Below are 15,962 nucleotides of genomic sequence, written 5' to 3' on the forward strand. Positions count from 1 at the left end.
TTGTCTCTGGACTCAATTAAGATGCCGCGCTTTTTTGGATTCGTTCTTTTAGATATGTATACCTGGAAATGCCTTTTTTTCTCAGCTCACTCTTAATGGACTACTAACTTCATCAAGTAGAGATTGATGTCAAACCATTGCGCACTTAATCCTTATATCGTTGTTGAAATGGTAGCTGCGACCTAGTAAAGAATAACCCTCGGCCCATAGTAACCGAAAATCCAGGAGTGGCAACTGTTGTTCACTTTTAGCTCAACATTAATTCGTAGTCTCAAAATTTTTGTTTTGAAAAAAACAAAAAAACACCTGAAACCTCTCAAGAATGGATTTAACCTTTTCTAGAGAAATCCACTTCAAATGATTAGCCTACTGACCCTTAAAAACACCAATGGAGACTAGAGCTGCCAGCAGAAGTAAAAAGACACAGGCTACTTCGCCTAAAAAAAACATAATGAAGACACAGCTTAATTCGAGTAGCTAAGAGTGAAAAGACACCGAGTCTTGCACTGCAATCATTGAACCGCGCTTCAAGCTGGCTTCAGGGAATCCTATTAAGTCAAATCTAAAAAATTATATTTCTTTGAGGGCTAATAATTATTGCAAGCAGATATAGAAAATTTATTGTAGTGGTGAACTAATTAAGCATCAAATCAATTAGATACTTGAATGTAGTGTTTGATGAGAGATTAACCTTTGATAGTCATTCTGAATTAAAGTCTTCAAAACTGTGTTGGAATCTAGATATACTGCGTGAGTTGAAGCATTTTCTTCCTACTTTCACTCCGATAACTTTATTTTTCTACTATCTATCCTTAAAGTTAGTATTGTGCCTCTATATGGATTGGAACACTTTCAAAGCATTTAAAATCTATTGACTTGAGTGCCACCAGTCCTCGAAGTTCGTTTTGGAGCCACTTCTTTCACCAGTCTATTGATGTAACTGCTAGGGGAAGAAAGTATTGAATGTTAAGCAACGAAAAATTGCCTTTCCATCTTTTTTGAGGACGTCCTCTAGGATGAGAACCATGTATACGGTCTTCAGAAGCTATTTTCAGGAGGCAAATGGTAACATTACATCATAATTATGAATTTTTGGTACAATGTGCTTTTTTGGCGGTTTATCAGTATGTTTTTTGACGTATTTATGATCAGGCTTCACATTAAGGAACTCCTTCTCCCGATTTTTAAAGCTATGATAATAAAGTGTTTCCAATCAGCACTTAAGGCTAAGTTCTGCTTCTCAGATAGATTATTTAATAAGTTGATTCAATTCAAGTTACTGTAATGATTGATTTAAATAAAGTATGCCACAAAACCAGGAGATAAAGCGTAAAAACTGAATTACATTGCTATTTTCTTTAAGACGAGCAGAGATGGGCTCAGTAGCTATATTTCATCAGTTTTTATACTTTTATAGATGTTAATTTAAAAGGATATTTAGTTTAAATAAATAATTACTCTCTTCTATGTAAAAACTCTCCACAATTATAGATGAACTGGCTTATTAGTTTAAAGGTGAATCCGAAACGAGTAAATGTTCATTTCATCAGATTAAAGTCGTTACCACCCTTCCTATTATAACAAACTATCAGAATAAGAGATCAAAATTGAAATAATTTAAGACTGAAAGTTCTATAGGTTTATTGCCATACAGGGCTAACACAATCATTATTAAAACAGTTCAAAAATTAAAATACCAAGGTATATCTTGGGATCACAGGTTGACTTCATTCCAGTCGAAGAAGTTCCACATCAAAGGTCAAAGTTGCGTTTGGCGGAATAGTGCAAAGGAGTTAAGGAAAACAGAGCTCAAAACACTTATCCCTAATAATTCGTTGTGGCACTTTCGTTTGGTAACAGCCTGCGACAGAGGTCATTACAATGCAATGCCTACTTACCATACTGACACTATGAATATACTTAATTTATATTAAGGGTCGGGATAGGCAAGGAACGATAGGACTAAACTATGTTTTTTCTTCCTAAATTAGCCTTAGATCAATTCTTCGACCTAAATTCTTCCTAAATCAATACTAAATTAGCCTTAGATTCTAAAGTGCAGCATGAGAAAATTTATTGACCTTCTATGCACATCAAATATCTCTATGGTTGACACAGGAAATATGCAGCTAATTAGCGATGGCTAATAGCTTCACATACTTAAATAATGAGTGCACTGCAAATCTATAATCTTTGAAATATATCATTTATTTTCACCCCACAGTAACAGCTAATTTGCCATCACTAAATAGCTAGTCTTTTACAATCTTCTTTGGCATCAGTTAGAATATTTCAGAATATTCCATTCTTGAACCAAATTGGGTTAAAGCAATCATGTTCATGGCATTTCTCTTCTCAAAAGTTTGTTGCAGCTTCTAGGATTTTTAGATGAACACTAAAATTATTGAAATTCAGAAGAGTTTCGGGTAAGATATTAAAATCCTTTTTCGATTTTTCAGGCTATTGTTTCTTATACGACCCATTTGCCCTCAAAATTATATCCAACCATGCCAATTAAGTTTCAGGTGAGCTTGGAACATACTGAGAATTAGTTAATCCTCTATTTTTTCAATTATTTATTAATTTAGTATTTTTGAAAATTTCAAGAGATTAAAACTGTGTTTATTTTCAAACTGTTAAAGTCACTAAACATTTTACAAAATATATACCATAATTAAAGAAACTATCATCCACTGGAAAATCATTATAATTTTTTTTTTGAATGGACACCAAAGCTGTATCAGATAAACACAATTAAACTGTTAGCTACTAGATAATTACTCTGATTACAGAAAATTGTAGGTTTTCCCAAGGAATCAGCAATGACAGAATTTTGCAAATTCCTTAACCTATCCCCTCGAGATTTATTTTTGAAGCAAAAAAAAAAACAAAAAAAAAACACATAAATTTATAATGCAAATACACCCATTACATAGATTTTCAGCCTGTCTGTGATTCAATTTCAGCAAAATTTCCTTTCAGTGCAAAAAATCACTAGCTTCTTCTTTACCATTGAAGTAAACCCTTTCTAAAGTAACATATACCACATGGTAATGCACCGAGTGGAGTTTTGTAAAAAAAAAAAAAAAAAGAAAAAAAAGTACTGTCAATGAAGTTTTAAAGTCTTAGGCACAGAAAATTTTAAATAATTAATAACTATATTTTTGCAAGGATTTGAGCCTGATCCCTTATAATAGTTATTTTCATTAAGATAATTGCTTAACTATTAAGTGATTACTATAATCTATTATAATCATTATTTGAGCCTGCAAGTTCTTTTAAGGCAACAAACATTACAATGCTTGGAAAGTTCAATTCCCAAAACTACCAACAGAAAACAAAATATTACTTAATTTTATCTGCCTATGTACTTTTTCAAAATATTTTATAATATATATTGAATATGTGATAGACATGTCAATAGATAATTAGGATAGAGACTTAATAGATACTTAAGATCTTTGATTATAGACACATGTAGTCTATATAGAAGAGGGGGGCTCATTTGTCTAAACCCCCAGACAACAGTCAAATAAAACACTAAATATAAGACGGTATGGAAAACATCTCAAAAGTCTGATTATTTTTGAAAGAAACGTCTAAATTACGCCCCCCCCCACTCTCTGTACACTTCCTTGATCAAAGGAGAACCTTTTAAGCATACTTCCAGCAAGGTTCGAATTTGAATGAAAATGAGGAGGGTTTCAAATTGCAATTTCAAATTTATGGGATTTGTACTTTTTAAAACCAGGGTATTTAAAAAAAGATTTTTATGTTCACTTAATTATTTAAAATATAGGAAACACATTTAACAATACCCAAAATAGCCTTAAATAAGATCAGTTTAAGGATTAACTCTACCTACTTATGGGCACTGGACTAACGTCAAAAGAAGAAATATAAATTCATGCACGGACTCAAAATCCCATACACTAATTAGTTAAATAAGCTAGCTTCAGAACAGGCTACTTGGACCTCCAGGAACATGCCGAACATTAAAGCACTATATAAAAAAGAGACTGTCAATGCAGGGATCCAGTATATTGAGTGTCGGCTACACTGCATGCTCTAGTAGCAGGGTACAGACCCACAGGGTATCCAAATTTGAAATACATGGTTTTTGGGACAAAAGATACTCTCCTGAGGGGGAGAGCCATAGTTTGAGGACCTTCAAACCAGGCCAATTTTCCATCTTGAGATCACCCAGTGTTCCAAGTTTCTACAATTATTAGTTGACCAATCTTCAACAATTAGGAGACCAGACCCCCCCCCCCATAAAAAAATACTAAATAGAGAATCCTTTGGTCTTGGATCCCACGGAATGGGACAGTTGTACTGCCAATTTCGTTTTTTTTTTAACTTCCATGCATTTTTCCATATGGACAAGCTTGTGTGATGTCTTTATGGAGTATTTCACTTGATATTTTAAACACTAATTCTTACGACCCACTTAAAAGTCAGGACAGCTGATTACAAGATGCAACTTTTTGTTTTTGGCATTGTCCCTTATCAAAATAAAACGCACAACTTTAAAAAAAGGTAAAATTGCAGGGAAAAAAAGTAATCTGAAGAAGCTGCTATATCTGACAAGAAAATATAAAAAGCATAAGTGAAATTAACATAATAGGTTCTCCTAATTTCTATATTTCTTTTTCTCAAGCCAAAAAAGCTTTTAAATTTGCTTGTAAATATTTTAAACAGTTTTTAGATAGCCCTTTTTATTACGTATAAGCTTGTCAAAGAAACAAAAACAGTATTATTAGTCAAGCAGTTAGTAAAATAGCTCATGGCAACAAACTGTAAATAAGGAACAACTGGGCTCAATAGTAACCAAAACTCTAAAAACAGAATTTTGATATCAATAGAGGGATCAAAAAAATTAATTTTTATGCTGATTTCAAATATAGAAGATTCATTAAGTTCAGCTGCAGTTAAGCTACAAGCCTGAGGAAAATTACCTGGTTTTCGAAAGAGGGAAACACCCCCCGAAAAGTCAAAGAATCTTAATGAAAATTGCACCATCAGATTCAGCACATTAGGGAACCCTACTGTACAGGTGTCAAGCTCCTATTAGCAAAAATATGGAATTTTTAATAATTTTTGCCAGAAGGAATATCCTGGAATGCTGGATGAATGTTTATTTGTTCATTTTTTTTTTCTTTCCCAGGGACAATCCTATCAAACTAATGGTCCTAAAAGACCAACAGAGGGTGAATTCAAACGGAAATTGTATGTTCTAGTGCCTTTTTTAAGTGACCAAAAAGATTGGAGGTCAACTAATCCCTCTCCCACACCCCTTTTTCCCCCAAAGTTGTCTGATCAAAATTCTTAGATAGCCACTTTGTTCAGCATAGTTGATAGATTCAATAACTATGCCTTTAGGGGTAACCTGAACCCCCCCCCCTCCACTGCCCATGGGGAAAGGACTGTAAGTTAAACAATTTGTCCACTGTTTATGTATCATATTTGTTACTGTGGAGTAAACATATTATTCGGGAGGGGGGGGGGGGTGCGAATGCAGTGGGTTTCCATGGGGAGGAAAATTTTGGGGGTGAACTTTCCAGGGAAAATTTTTAGCACTGGTCTTGACATAATTCCTTTACCAAATTATTTCTATTTGTCTTACTTTCTCTTTCCCAACTTAATTTGCGTGAGGTGATGTTCTAGGGTAATTGTCCAGGAGAAATTTTCACCAGGTTTGAATTTCTGGGAAAAAATTCCATGGAAGGGGGGATTTGCAGAGTGATTGGAAAAATGATTAGAAATTAAGGTCTTTTTCAAGTGAAAGTATGCCAAGGAGACTGCATGCAAGAAATTTTACGGAAGGAGAAAGGGGTATATTTTACGTGGGAGGAACTTTCCACAGGGGAGTTTCCCATGAGGAGAAGGAATTATTCTTGGAGGATAAGCCAGTTTTACCAGCATTATTTGAAAAACGATCAAGTTTATAAAAAAGTTTTTCCAACTGAGAGTAAGGAGCAACATTAAAACTTCAAACAAACAGAAATTATTGCGTACATGGGGGAGGGGGGGTACCCCCTCCTCTATACCTTACTCTTTACACTAAACTTTGACTGTTTGCCCTGCTTTTTTTTAATACGATTCCTGAAACACAAGGGCCATTTAATTAGAATAGGAGGTTTTTTTTTTAAAAGGGCTAAAAACTTTAGCGTGAAGAGCAAGGTATTGAGGGGGCAACCCCTTCATATACATGATAATTTCTGTTCATCTTGAGTTTTAATGATGCTCATTACCATTGTTAATACAATTTGTACTTGAGGCAGGCAACTTCTTTTTCACTCTTGAGGCTTTGACAGGTTTAATCAGTTTTAACATCAATCTTAATTTAATTGCATTCAAAAATGGTCCCTCCTCCCCAAATTTATTTCTTTTGATTAGATCCATACCTGCCTTTGTAGGCAGGATTACCAGAGATCAGGTGGGGAGAGGGTCAAAATCTAAAACTGAATTTTTATGTTTTCTCCATGGGTGGGATTGTTTCAGATCAACCTTGGGGGGAGGGATATCTGCCTTTGTACAAAGGTATGTATGTCACAACTTTGTATTTAGATACATGGAGGATGAAAATGTTTTTTTTTTACAACCAGCCTTTTGATTTACTCTTGTTCTGATTAAGTAAACAAAAACAGAAAAAAATCAACTAGCCCATTAGCTTAAAGTTAATTCCTTAATTCACAGATATTTAATTTGTATGGATTATGAGATTCAATAGTTGATATGCATTAATGAACAATAGGTAACCTACTAAAAAGATTATGATAGGAGAAACAGAAATCAAAATTGAGGTGTAATATAGGCTGCTAGAAAAGGATATACTCCAGGATGGCCTTTTGAGCCATAAGCATAGTCTGGTGTGCAGACAAGTTTAGCTCTTTGACCAAGAGATAATTGGGCTACTCCTTCATCCCAGCCTCGGATGACCTCACCCATTCCAAGGGTGAATTTGAATGGTTGTCCACGAGTCCTTGAGGAGTCAAAAACTTTTCCATTGTCAAGGGTTCCAGTATAATGGACAACAACTTTTTGTCCAGTCTTAGGGAATGTAACACCTGAAAAGATATGTTGAGTCAAACATTTTGGTCTATTTTTTTGAACAAGTCTAATCACTTCAAATCTTCTAAATGAGCCAGAAGATTTGCCTATGGGACAGGGGTGCATGGCTCAATAAAGCTGACTCAGGACAGCTATTTGACAAGTTCCATTATATTATATGTGAAGCTTTCTTGTGCTTCTTGATTTAAGTGATGAACTCCAAAAGGACAATTCCTTCATATTTCTTAATGATCTGGGATTTAATAGAGCCAACAAAATAGAAAGCTCCAAAGAACAAGCCCATGTCTGAGGTTTACCTTAAATTACCCTATATCACACTGACCAGCAAAATAAGGTAATCAATCTAGCAAGTAATCACTGTATAATATCTACTAGTTTGCCCCAGAGGGCAAAATTCACTAACCACAGGAGTTTAGAAACACTAGAAACTTTTAGATTTTAAAATCCTATTGTTTACCCTAATGGTAATTCAGTAACTTTCTTGGTAATATTGTTATTGATGGTAATCAAGCATTAGAGTAGATAAGAGCAAAGAGGTTGCTAAATGACAAGTACAACTCACTAAATAGTATTTTGGAAAGGAATACTTATAACACTGGGCTTGGATGTAAAACATCATATTTGTTTTCCTGAAGGAGGTTGGAGGCCAGGGTATGACCAGATCCAATTACTTATCTGGCAAACAACACAAAGTTTTGCATTTTAATTTTATTTGTTTTTTGGCATAGCAGCATTTGATTTGCAAAATGCTGACATCATGTCTACCCTTTTTACCTTTTGATATTAGATGTCTCCTTTGTCATAGACTCCAACAGCAAATTCATAATGAGAGGTGATTTGATGATATTTGTTTAAATGAGAATGATGGTGTTTGATTCATGTTCAAAAATGGTAGGAAGCATTAAAATCAACTAAGAAACTGATTAAACACCAATTGTTCAGTTTAGTATTAGACAGTATTGTATCTAAAACTAACACAGAAAAAGTGTTCAATCTGCTATCCTAAGTCAAAATAAAAAAGGCACAAACCAAACACTAGAGTAAATGCTAACATTGTCATTTCAAGAAAATGACCAATTTAGTGTTTGACTTGTCCCTCTATGAATGCATTGTCATCAGCCTACTCTTCACAGAATGAATACTCTTTCTACCCTCCCCCCTCTAAGGCACACAAACTTATTTTAAATTAATCTAGAAACATAGCACAAAGGGGGGAGAACAGTGCTGAAAAAGCCATATAAGTTATACAGAGGTACCAAACAGTAAAGTAGATGTCTAGTTAGATCCTGGATCAGCAGCTTTTTGCTATATTGGATAGTTGTTGAGCTATGACAATAATACTTTTGAGAATTGGCCAAAATTAGGGCCCAAGAAGGTATTTTCAGTAACTCCACTTCTTTCATACCTGTTATTAAAAAATAATAAAAAGTTGTTTTTTTTTCAACTTAAATAATGGAGCAGCATTAAAACTTAAAACACACATAAATTATTCTGTATATGAGGTTGACTGCCCCCAGTGTTGCCACCCTGGCCTGGAAGACTCCATTCAAATTCTTTTTTGAAGAATTGTGAAAAAAAGACAAATTTTACTGTAAAGAGCAAGGGTTGAGGAAGGGGAGCACCCCTCATATAAAGAATAATTTTTGTTTGTTTTAATGTTGCTCCTTACTTTCAGTTGAAAAAGCTTCTTTTTAAATTTTATTTCTAACCGTGCTTCAAAAGAAAACAGAAAATCCTCACCCATATAAAATACCCCCAGGAATTTTTTAAAAGAAAATCCTGCCCCAACAACAAAAATTTGTATATTTTCCAATAACAAATACTATAAATGAACAATAAATAGTTTTAAATCATCAGCATATAGAGGTAAGTGGTTGTGATTTTGGGTATTGTATCATTAATATAAAGAAGAAACAATGTGGGTCCAAGAACTGTTACCTGATGAACACCCCTTAGGACTTTACAGGCCTGCAAGTAGGTACACTTGCCATCTGTTGTTAAGAGTTGTATATGCAGTCTATAATAGCTGCATTTACAGTAGAATGTTCAGTGAGCATCAAATCAATGTAGTGGTAATGTTACTCAGAACTGTCTGTATAAATACAATGAAAATTTTTAAGTTGTAAATGCAGATCAAATTGTTGCAGTTTGTTACATTTATGTAAATTCTACCTTTAAGGAAAATTTAGTAAGTTTGAGTACAATTTTGATCATGTAATCCCTCTCTACCCGTCCTTTTTTAGTGCATTGTGCCAATGCAAGATACTCCATTCCTAGGCCCCCAAACACAGCTAAGAAATCAGCAAACCTCTCTCTAATATCAGTTCTTTCCCACTTTTAACCAACTCCTACCCTGTGTGCTAGGACAAGAGCTATCCTCCCTTTTTTGACATTAGAGCCTGTCTCTTAGAAACATCAGAGCCCATCCCACCTTCTCTAACTCCAGCAAACAATTCCCCCTCTTACCAGCTATCTCCTCCTCCATACAGGATGGGGCCCTATGTCCTTTCTTCACCCACACAAAATAATATTTCTTACTGAACTAAATCATTCATATCTTGGCAGTCACCAGGCAAAAGCTGTTTAACAGAATATCCATATACCACTCATGTTTCCTCCCAAGTAAACAAGACCTCAGATTATGGATTTTCTGATGTTACTGTCCTGAACATTTGCAGACTAGGGAACACAACAACTACACCAGGACCCAGTACTCAACATCCTATTCTAATTATCTTCTCAGTGGCTAATTTCAAAATAAAGAAGCTAATCCTACAGAAATCTTTTGAAAGAAAGGGTGCCATTCAATTTAGAAATGGTGTGTCAAGGCAAGATTGCAAAAAACAACCGATTGTATGAAGAACTGCATAAGAGGAGATTGAATGAGGAAGTGGACATAATAATCAGAGAAAATAAGATTGTGTCAAAAACTCCCAGACCCTTGCAAAACATCAGTCACCATTGCAGGAGAATGTCATGGAATCATAGATATATTTGGTACCCCTTTAAGACTTGTAAATAGTTCTATAAGCAGTGTTTCTATTTGTGACAGTACTAGCAAAGTTGACTACAAAATATACAGAAACTAAATTGTATGTTAATGCTAAATCACATAACAGAAATAATGAACCCATATTGGATACCACTTCTTTTAAATCATGTGATTCTGGATCTAGTGAAGCTAATGATGAAAGTAGTATTATTGAGGGACTTATGGTGCTTTATAGTCATGTAGACTGTATAACTACGATCGATGAATGAAATTAAGGCGGTGATGTCAACGAGGCACGAATTAAGTGTTTTTGGCTTCACTGAAGTGAGACCAAAACATACTACATTTGCTCTTACTGATATACAAATCTAAGTACCTGGGTTTGAGCTACTCACCAATCTGTCAAAGCCATATGGCAGATGGATAGCAGTCTACGTCAGATTTCCACTCCAGGCAAGAGCTCTTAAAGATAATTTAGATTACGAACCTTGGGTTGAGCAAATGTGGATAAAGATTCGGCAATGAAGTCTCCCTGTAGTCATAGGCTATTTTTATAGAAGTCCCAGCTCCCCTTGTCAGACAAGTTCCCTTCTAGCAATTCCATATTCTATTAATAATGTGATGAAGCAATATTATAAGAATGTTCTTATTGTTAGATATTTTAATTTACTGGAACTACAGTGGATTGATGGGTTTGCTGTTGCAGAAGGAGTTGAAAGCCCAAATAACCCACTTCTAGAGTGCCTTCATGAACATTTGCTATACCAAGCAATTGATTTTCTGACCAGGTATAGAAGTGAGTAGAACCCAACCCTACTAGATCTTTTCTTTATTAATGATGATGATATGCTCATTAGTGTGAATTTGGAACCACCATTTGGAGCAAGTGACCATGTTGCAATTACTTGTAGGCTTAGGTTGTACCCACAAAAGGATAATTGGATTAAGCATGTGTACACAAATTACAACCAGGTCAGACAAGAGTTGGCACACCAGGATTGGTCATTCAATGGTTTTAAGAATATGCAGGAGGCTTGGCTTGAATTAAAAGGGTTTTAACTAAAGCAACAGAAAAACACACAGTAATTTCCTGGAAAAGAAGACCCACAATCCTACCATTTATCACTCATGATGTCAATCAAGCTGTGCATAAACAGAAGAAGTACTGGAACAAATACAAAAGTAACCCTTCCCATGAGAAATTTAAACAAACCCAAAATAAAGTTAGGTACCTCACAAGAAAACTTATGATAGAATATGAAGAGGGTTAAGCATTTGATTCAGAATCTAACCCTTAGAGATTTTGGAAGTATGCTTCAGCTCAGAAACCAGGGAGACACTCAGTTACAGAACTACTTGTGAATGGCAATACAGTTAGTACTCCATAAAGATATAGCAGCTGAATCTGAGTAGTCAATTTAAATCAGTGTTCACATCTCCAGACAATGCCCCCCTACCAGAGGCACCAGAATATTCTATTGAAGAGCATATGCATAAGATAACTGTGGTTGCCTCTGATGTGGAGAGCTGAACATATTTCATATTTCATAGAACTTATGAACATATTTCAGAAGTCTCTTGATGCTAAGCAGATTCCTCACAATTGGCAGAATGCTAACATCACACCTGTATACAAAAGGGGCCACAACACCATTTCCAATTATCAATTAGTCTTACATCTGTAGCTGGTAAAATCTTAGAAGGAATTGTGAATACACACATTGTCAGACACCTGACCACCAATGAGCTGCTTAGTAATAGTCAGCATGGCTTCAGACATGGATGCTTGGTTGAGACTAATTTGACTGATGCATATGATTATATTACTGTGCATCTGGGTCAAGCAATCCTTGTTGACTTGGCTCTATTGGATTTTGCAAAAGTCTTCAATAAAGTATGTCACCATTGACTAAGAACCAAGTTATTTGCAAGTGGAATACATAATGAAATTGTAGAGTGTGTGCTTCAGTTTCTTTCCAGGAGAAAGCAAAGGGTAAAAATATTTGGAAAAAATAGGAGGCATTCTTTTCAGAAGAAATGGAAGCATTAAGTGGAGTGCCCCAAGGAACCATCTTGGGAAAAACACTATTCAATATTTATATTATTAATGACACACAAACCACAGTCAAAATTAAAGTAAGGCTTTATGCTGATGACTCCAAACTCATTGGACCTGTTGATAAACCCAATAAGAGAGCCCCTATGTTGAATGACCTATGGGTACTTTACCGGTGGGCAACTTTGTGGAGGCTTGAATTCAATGTAAATAAATGTTGAACAATCCACTTTAGAAAGAAAAACGACAAATGCCTTTATCATATGTTAGGAATGGACGGATCAAGACAGACTATCATCTCGTTTGAAGCAGAGAAAGACTTGGGGGTCATAGTTGGTAAAGAATTAAAACTTACTATACACACAGACAGCTGTAGCCAAAGCACTCCAAACCCTTGGCATTATAAAAATAAAACAATCAGTAGGTCACCAATGGTGATGACTAAATTATATAAGGCATTGGTCAGGCCTAATTTGGAGTTTGGCATGTGTGTTACTAGCCCCCTCAATAAAGGTGACCAGTAGAAGCTAGTATTAGTTCAGAGATGGGCTACAAAAGCAATTGACAGGTACAAATATCTAAACTACTCATCCCATCTGAAGAGACTGAAACTCCTCACTCTGGTCTACAGATATAAAAGGGGTGATATTATTATGACACATAGGCTCCTGAATTCTAACTTTCCATTAAATAAGCTATTTCAACTTGACCAATCTGCCAGAACTAGGGGACACAGTTGGAAACTATTTCAGAAGAAAGCTGCCACTAGACTATGTGATAACTTCTTCACTTATAGAATAGTGAGTTTGTGGAATTTGCTCATTGAAGAAGCAGTCACTACCCTCAGTACTGCTGCCTTTAAAAAAGAGCTGTTGATGGAGAATGGTAGGGATGCCTTTGAGATGCCCAACCATTTTCATTACTAACCAGCAATTCTACAGGATTTAATCCTTATTTCACTGGACAATACAATCTAAGGTAATTTAAGATAGAAATTTGTTGATCAAACAGTATTTACCTTAAATCACATTGACCAGCAAATAAGGAATTATCCTGTAGGTGCTGGTTAAACCATGGCTTGGATGATCAATCTTTGTCCACAGCTCCCTTGAAGGCCTCCCCACTAGGGGCTGAGACAGCTCCTTTGCTTAGGGAGTTCCAGAGCCCCACAACACTATTTGGGAAGAAGTTGTTCTGTAGTCTGGTGTTCGGTTGTTTGCAGTACAGCTTCATTGTGTGTCCTCCAGTACCCTGTAATAACCATCAGACAAGTTCCTTTTTCCTTTTGACTCTCATGTTCTGCTTTTATAAAATCCCCTTTTTACCCCAATAAAATTTTCAAGTGAAAGGCAAAAAAAACCTTCATCTGGCCCATAGGCCTAGTTGACATGATAACTGAATCTCCTGCCCTCTGCTCCTCTGTAGCTTAACAATTGTTTAAAGATAAATTTTGAGCTTTCTCTTTGTAGTCTCTCTTTTTTCTTACTAAACTGTTTTGTATTTTTAGTCATGAGATTAAACTTTGGCCTTGTGATTCTATTTTATTTATTACCTTTAATCCTATGGTTTTAATTTTCTTTAAGATTTTAGTTACCTTTTTGACATTGATTTTCCCATGACTAACTGTACTATTGGCTAGATTATGTTTTATGTTTATTGACTAAAAAGTTTGAATTATGCTAAGCCTAACTAGTCTTGTAATGGATTTTTTTTAGCAATAAATCTTATCTTGGGATTTGGTATATTGACATTATCGGCTTTTTGCTAATCTGGAAAGTAGCTGTTATGCAGATAATTTTCTTATACAGACCTATAGCTTAAATAATAATTTAAGGGGTTTTCAAGACCATATCTCAAATCATTCCTTTATTCAAAGGCTTAGGCCTAGAATATTACATAGAGGACAAAATAATAGTTAAACATGTATCTGCTTTGGTAGAATAAGTTAGCCTATCTTGGCTTAGTTAACTTTCAGTTTCAGAGACATATAAAGCACCTTTGAGACCTTCAAAACCAGAATTTAGCAAAATGAGGGGACTCAATATAATTTCTAGCCTACCCTGTTTGAGCTAGAGATAGCCTATGTTTTTAAGTTTCACTTTCATAACACAAAGTGGACCCATGCACATTAAAGGACAGTGCTTGATGAAATTCTACTTTAGCTACCTTGGAAACGTGTTAGGTTAGGAAAACAAAACTTTCAGGGATGTGTCTACAGGCTAAAGTACATTCTGGATAAGTATTCTGAAGTACCTGCCTCCACTCCTTCTCTCTTTAGAGGGTCCTGACCTTTGAAAATCCATGTGTTATAAAAGTGAAACCTTGCAAAATATATCTTCTACTTCCTAAGCACAGCAAAATTGTTTTCAGCTTCACAACTTTGCTCAATCCCAATTTAGGCTATAAGGTTTTAAAGATAGCCTATGCAAATATATTTCCTAATTTTGAAAAAAAAACATTGATATGGCTTAAAATTCTACTCAAATAACAAAAATTGCATTTTCAGAACTAAAGCCAGAGAAAAATAAACTGATAACTGGAAACTAAGGTAAAATGTTGTATAGGTAGGCTATAGACCTGTCATGTAGGCAAATTTCAGGAAATTTAGAGGGAAGAGTGGTAGTTGGTACTTCAAAATACCTTCCCAGGACATACTTTAGCCTGTAGACTCATTCCTGAAAGTTTAATTCTCCTAATCTAACCCCTTTCCAAGATAGCCAAGAGAAGCTAAAGTAGAATTACCCAGTACTCTTTGGAGAGGGTGGTGTCAGACCTTCTTGAAGTATATTTTATGATTAGTCTCAGCCACCTCAATTGTCAGTTAGCCTAATGTGAAATTGAATCCTAAGGTGTGGTAGAAAAATATAGTTTTAAAGATATAGTTTAAGACAATAATAATAACAAAAGTTACAATCTCCAGCAGCAATAGTTTCTACTTTCACTCCCATGTTCAGGTTAACAAACTGGATTGTTGCCCAACAAAACAAAGTACCGGGAAGTATGCTTAGCTTTAAACAGTCCTTTCTTCACAAAATCAATTTGGAAGATATTGAAATCCCTAATCGGTCGGTGTTTTTAATGCCCGGAATAGAAAACGAGGCTCTGAGCCTCGTTTTCAGGGTCAGCGGGTTCGAACATGGGTTGTTCTCGTCTAGTGCATCAAGCGTTTTCACAAAGCGGGTTCTCGAGGAAAACACGAAGTTGAAACTTCGCAGCTGAAAACGCTTGATGGCGAGGAATAGAATTTTCTTCTCAATTACTCGGACTATCTGTCTTGTTTTTTTCTAAAATTAACCAAGTCTTGATGCCTACTGCAAAATACTTGATTTTAAATTCAAAATCAACTGTTTGGGATCCCAATGAGCAAACTTCATGGGCTGTGAATTCAGGATTGTTAGCCATTTCTGAATTATCGCAAATGAACGCAGAACTCGGGTTTGAACCTGGTATTTCTGCGGGTTCCAGATTTAAGGAACCCGAGTTCAAACACGGGGAGAACCCGGCAACTGAAAATGCTTACAAGCGGATTCGTGTTGAACCCGCAACCCTAAAAACACTTAATGTAGAACTCGATAGCAGGCCGTGTTTGAACCCAGTGCCTGAAAACAGGGCTCTGAGCCCTGTTTTCCTGTTTTCTATTAAGCCAGGTTTCATTTGTCGACAAAATAAAATTACAGAACTACATTGCCTATTATAGGGGATTTTCCGCCGTCCAATTGTTAGCTATCAATGTTAGCTAACACAAATTTGTTTGGACGGTGGAAACAGAATTGTTAGCTAACAGAAATAGTTAGTTCACAATTCACAGAAACATGATATTGAGCTGGAAATTCAAACAAA

At 35.5% G+C, this 15,962-nt stretch overlaps 1 protein-coding gene across 1 annotated transcript; it reads right to left on the minus strand.

The window, feature by feature from the left end:
* Positions 1-1,624: 1,624 nt before the first annotated feature.
* Positions 1,625-15,144, minus strand: Fkbp12 (peptidyl-prolyl cis-trans isomerase Fkbp12). Its single transcript, XM_089099673.1, has 3 exons — positions 15,034-15,144; positions 6,836-7,070; positions 1,625-1,782 (listed from the first exon to the last, which is right to left on the minus strand). The coding sequence occupies exons 1-3, from the start codon at positions 15,068-15,070 to the stop codon at positions 1,728-1,730; spliced, it is 327 nt and encodes a 108-aa protein (XP_088955799.1). The 5' UTR covers positions 15,071-15,144; the 3' UTR covers positions 1,625-1,727.
* Positions 15,145-15,962: the final 818 nt, after the last annotated feature.

The sequence above is a fragment of the Artemia sp. Qi Xiang Cuo genome, chromosome 14, assembly GCF_049724085.1.
Source record: "Artemia sp. Qi Xiang Cuo chromosome 14, ASM4972408v1, whole genome shotgun sequence".
Taxonomy (NCBI): domain Eukaryota; kingdom Metazoa; phylum Arthropoda; class Branchiopoda; order Anostraca; family Artemiidae; genus Artemia; species Artemia sp. Qi Xiang Cuo.

Bases quoted from the DNA above. Each gene is read 5' to 3' on its own strand.
- Fkbp12 (XM_089099673.1), bottom strand. From the start codon at position 15,070: ATGGGAGTGAAAGTAGAAACTATTGCTGCTGGAGATT. The intron at 7,071-15,033 runs GTAACTTTTGTT...ATATCTTTTCAG, and splicing joins AACTATTGCTGCTGGAGATT to GTGTTACATTCCCTAAGACT. The intron at 1,783-6,835 runs ATATCCTTTTCT...ACTCCTTTGCAC, and splicing joins TCAAAAGGCCATCCTGGAGT to TATTCCGCCAAACGCAACTT.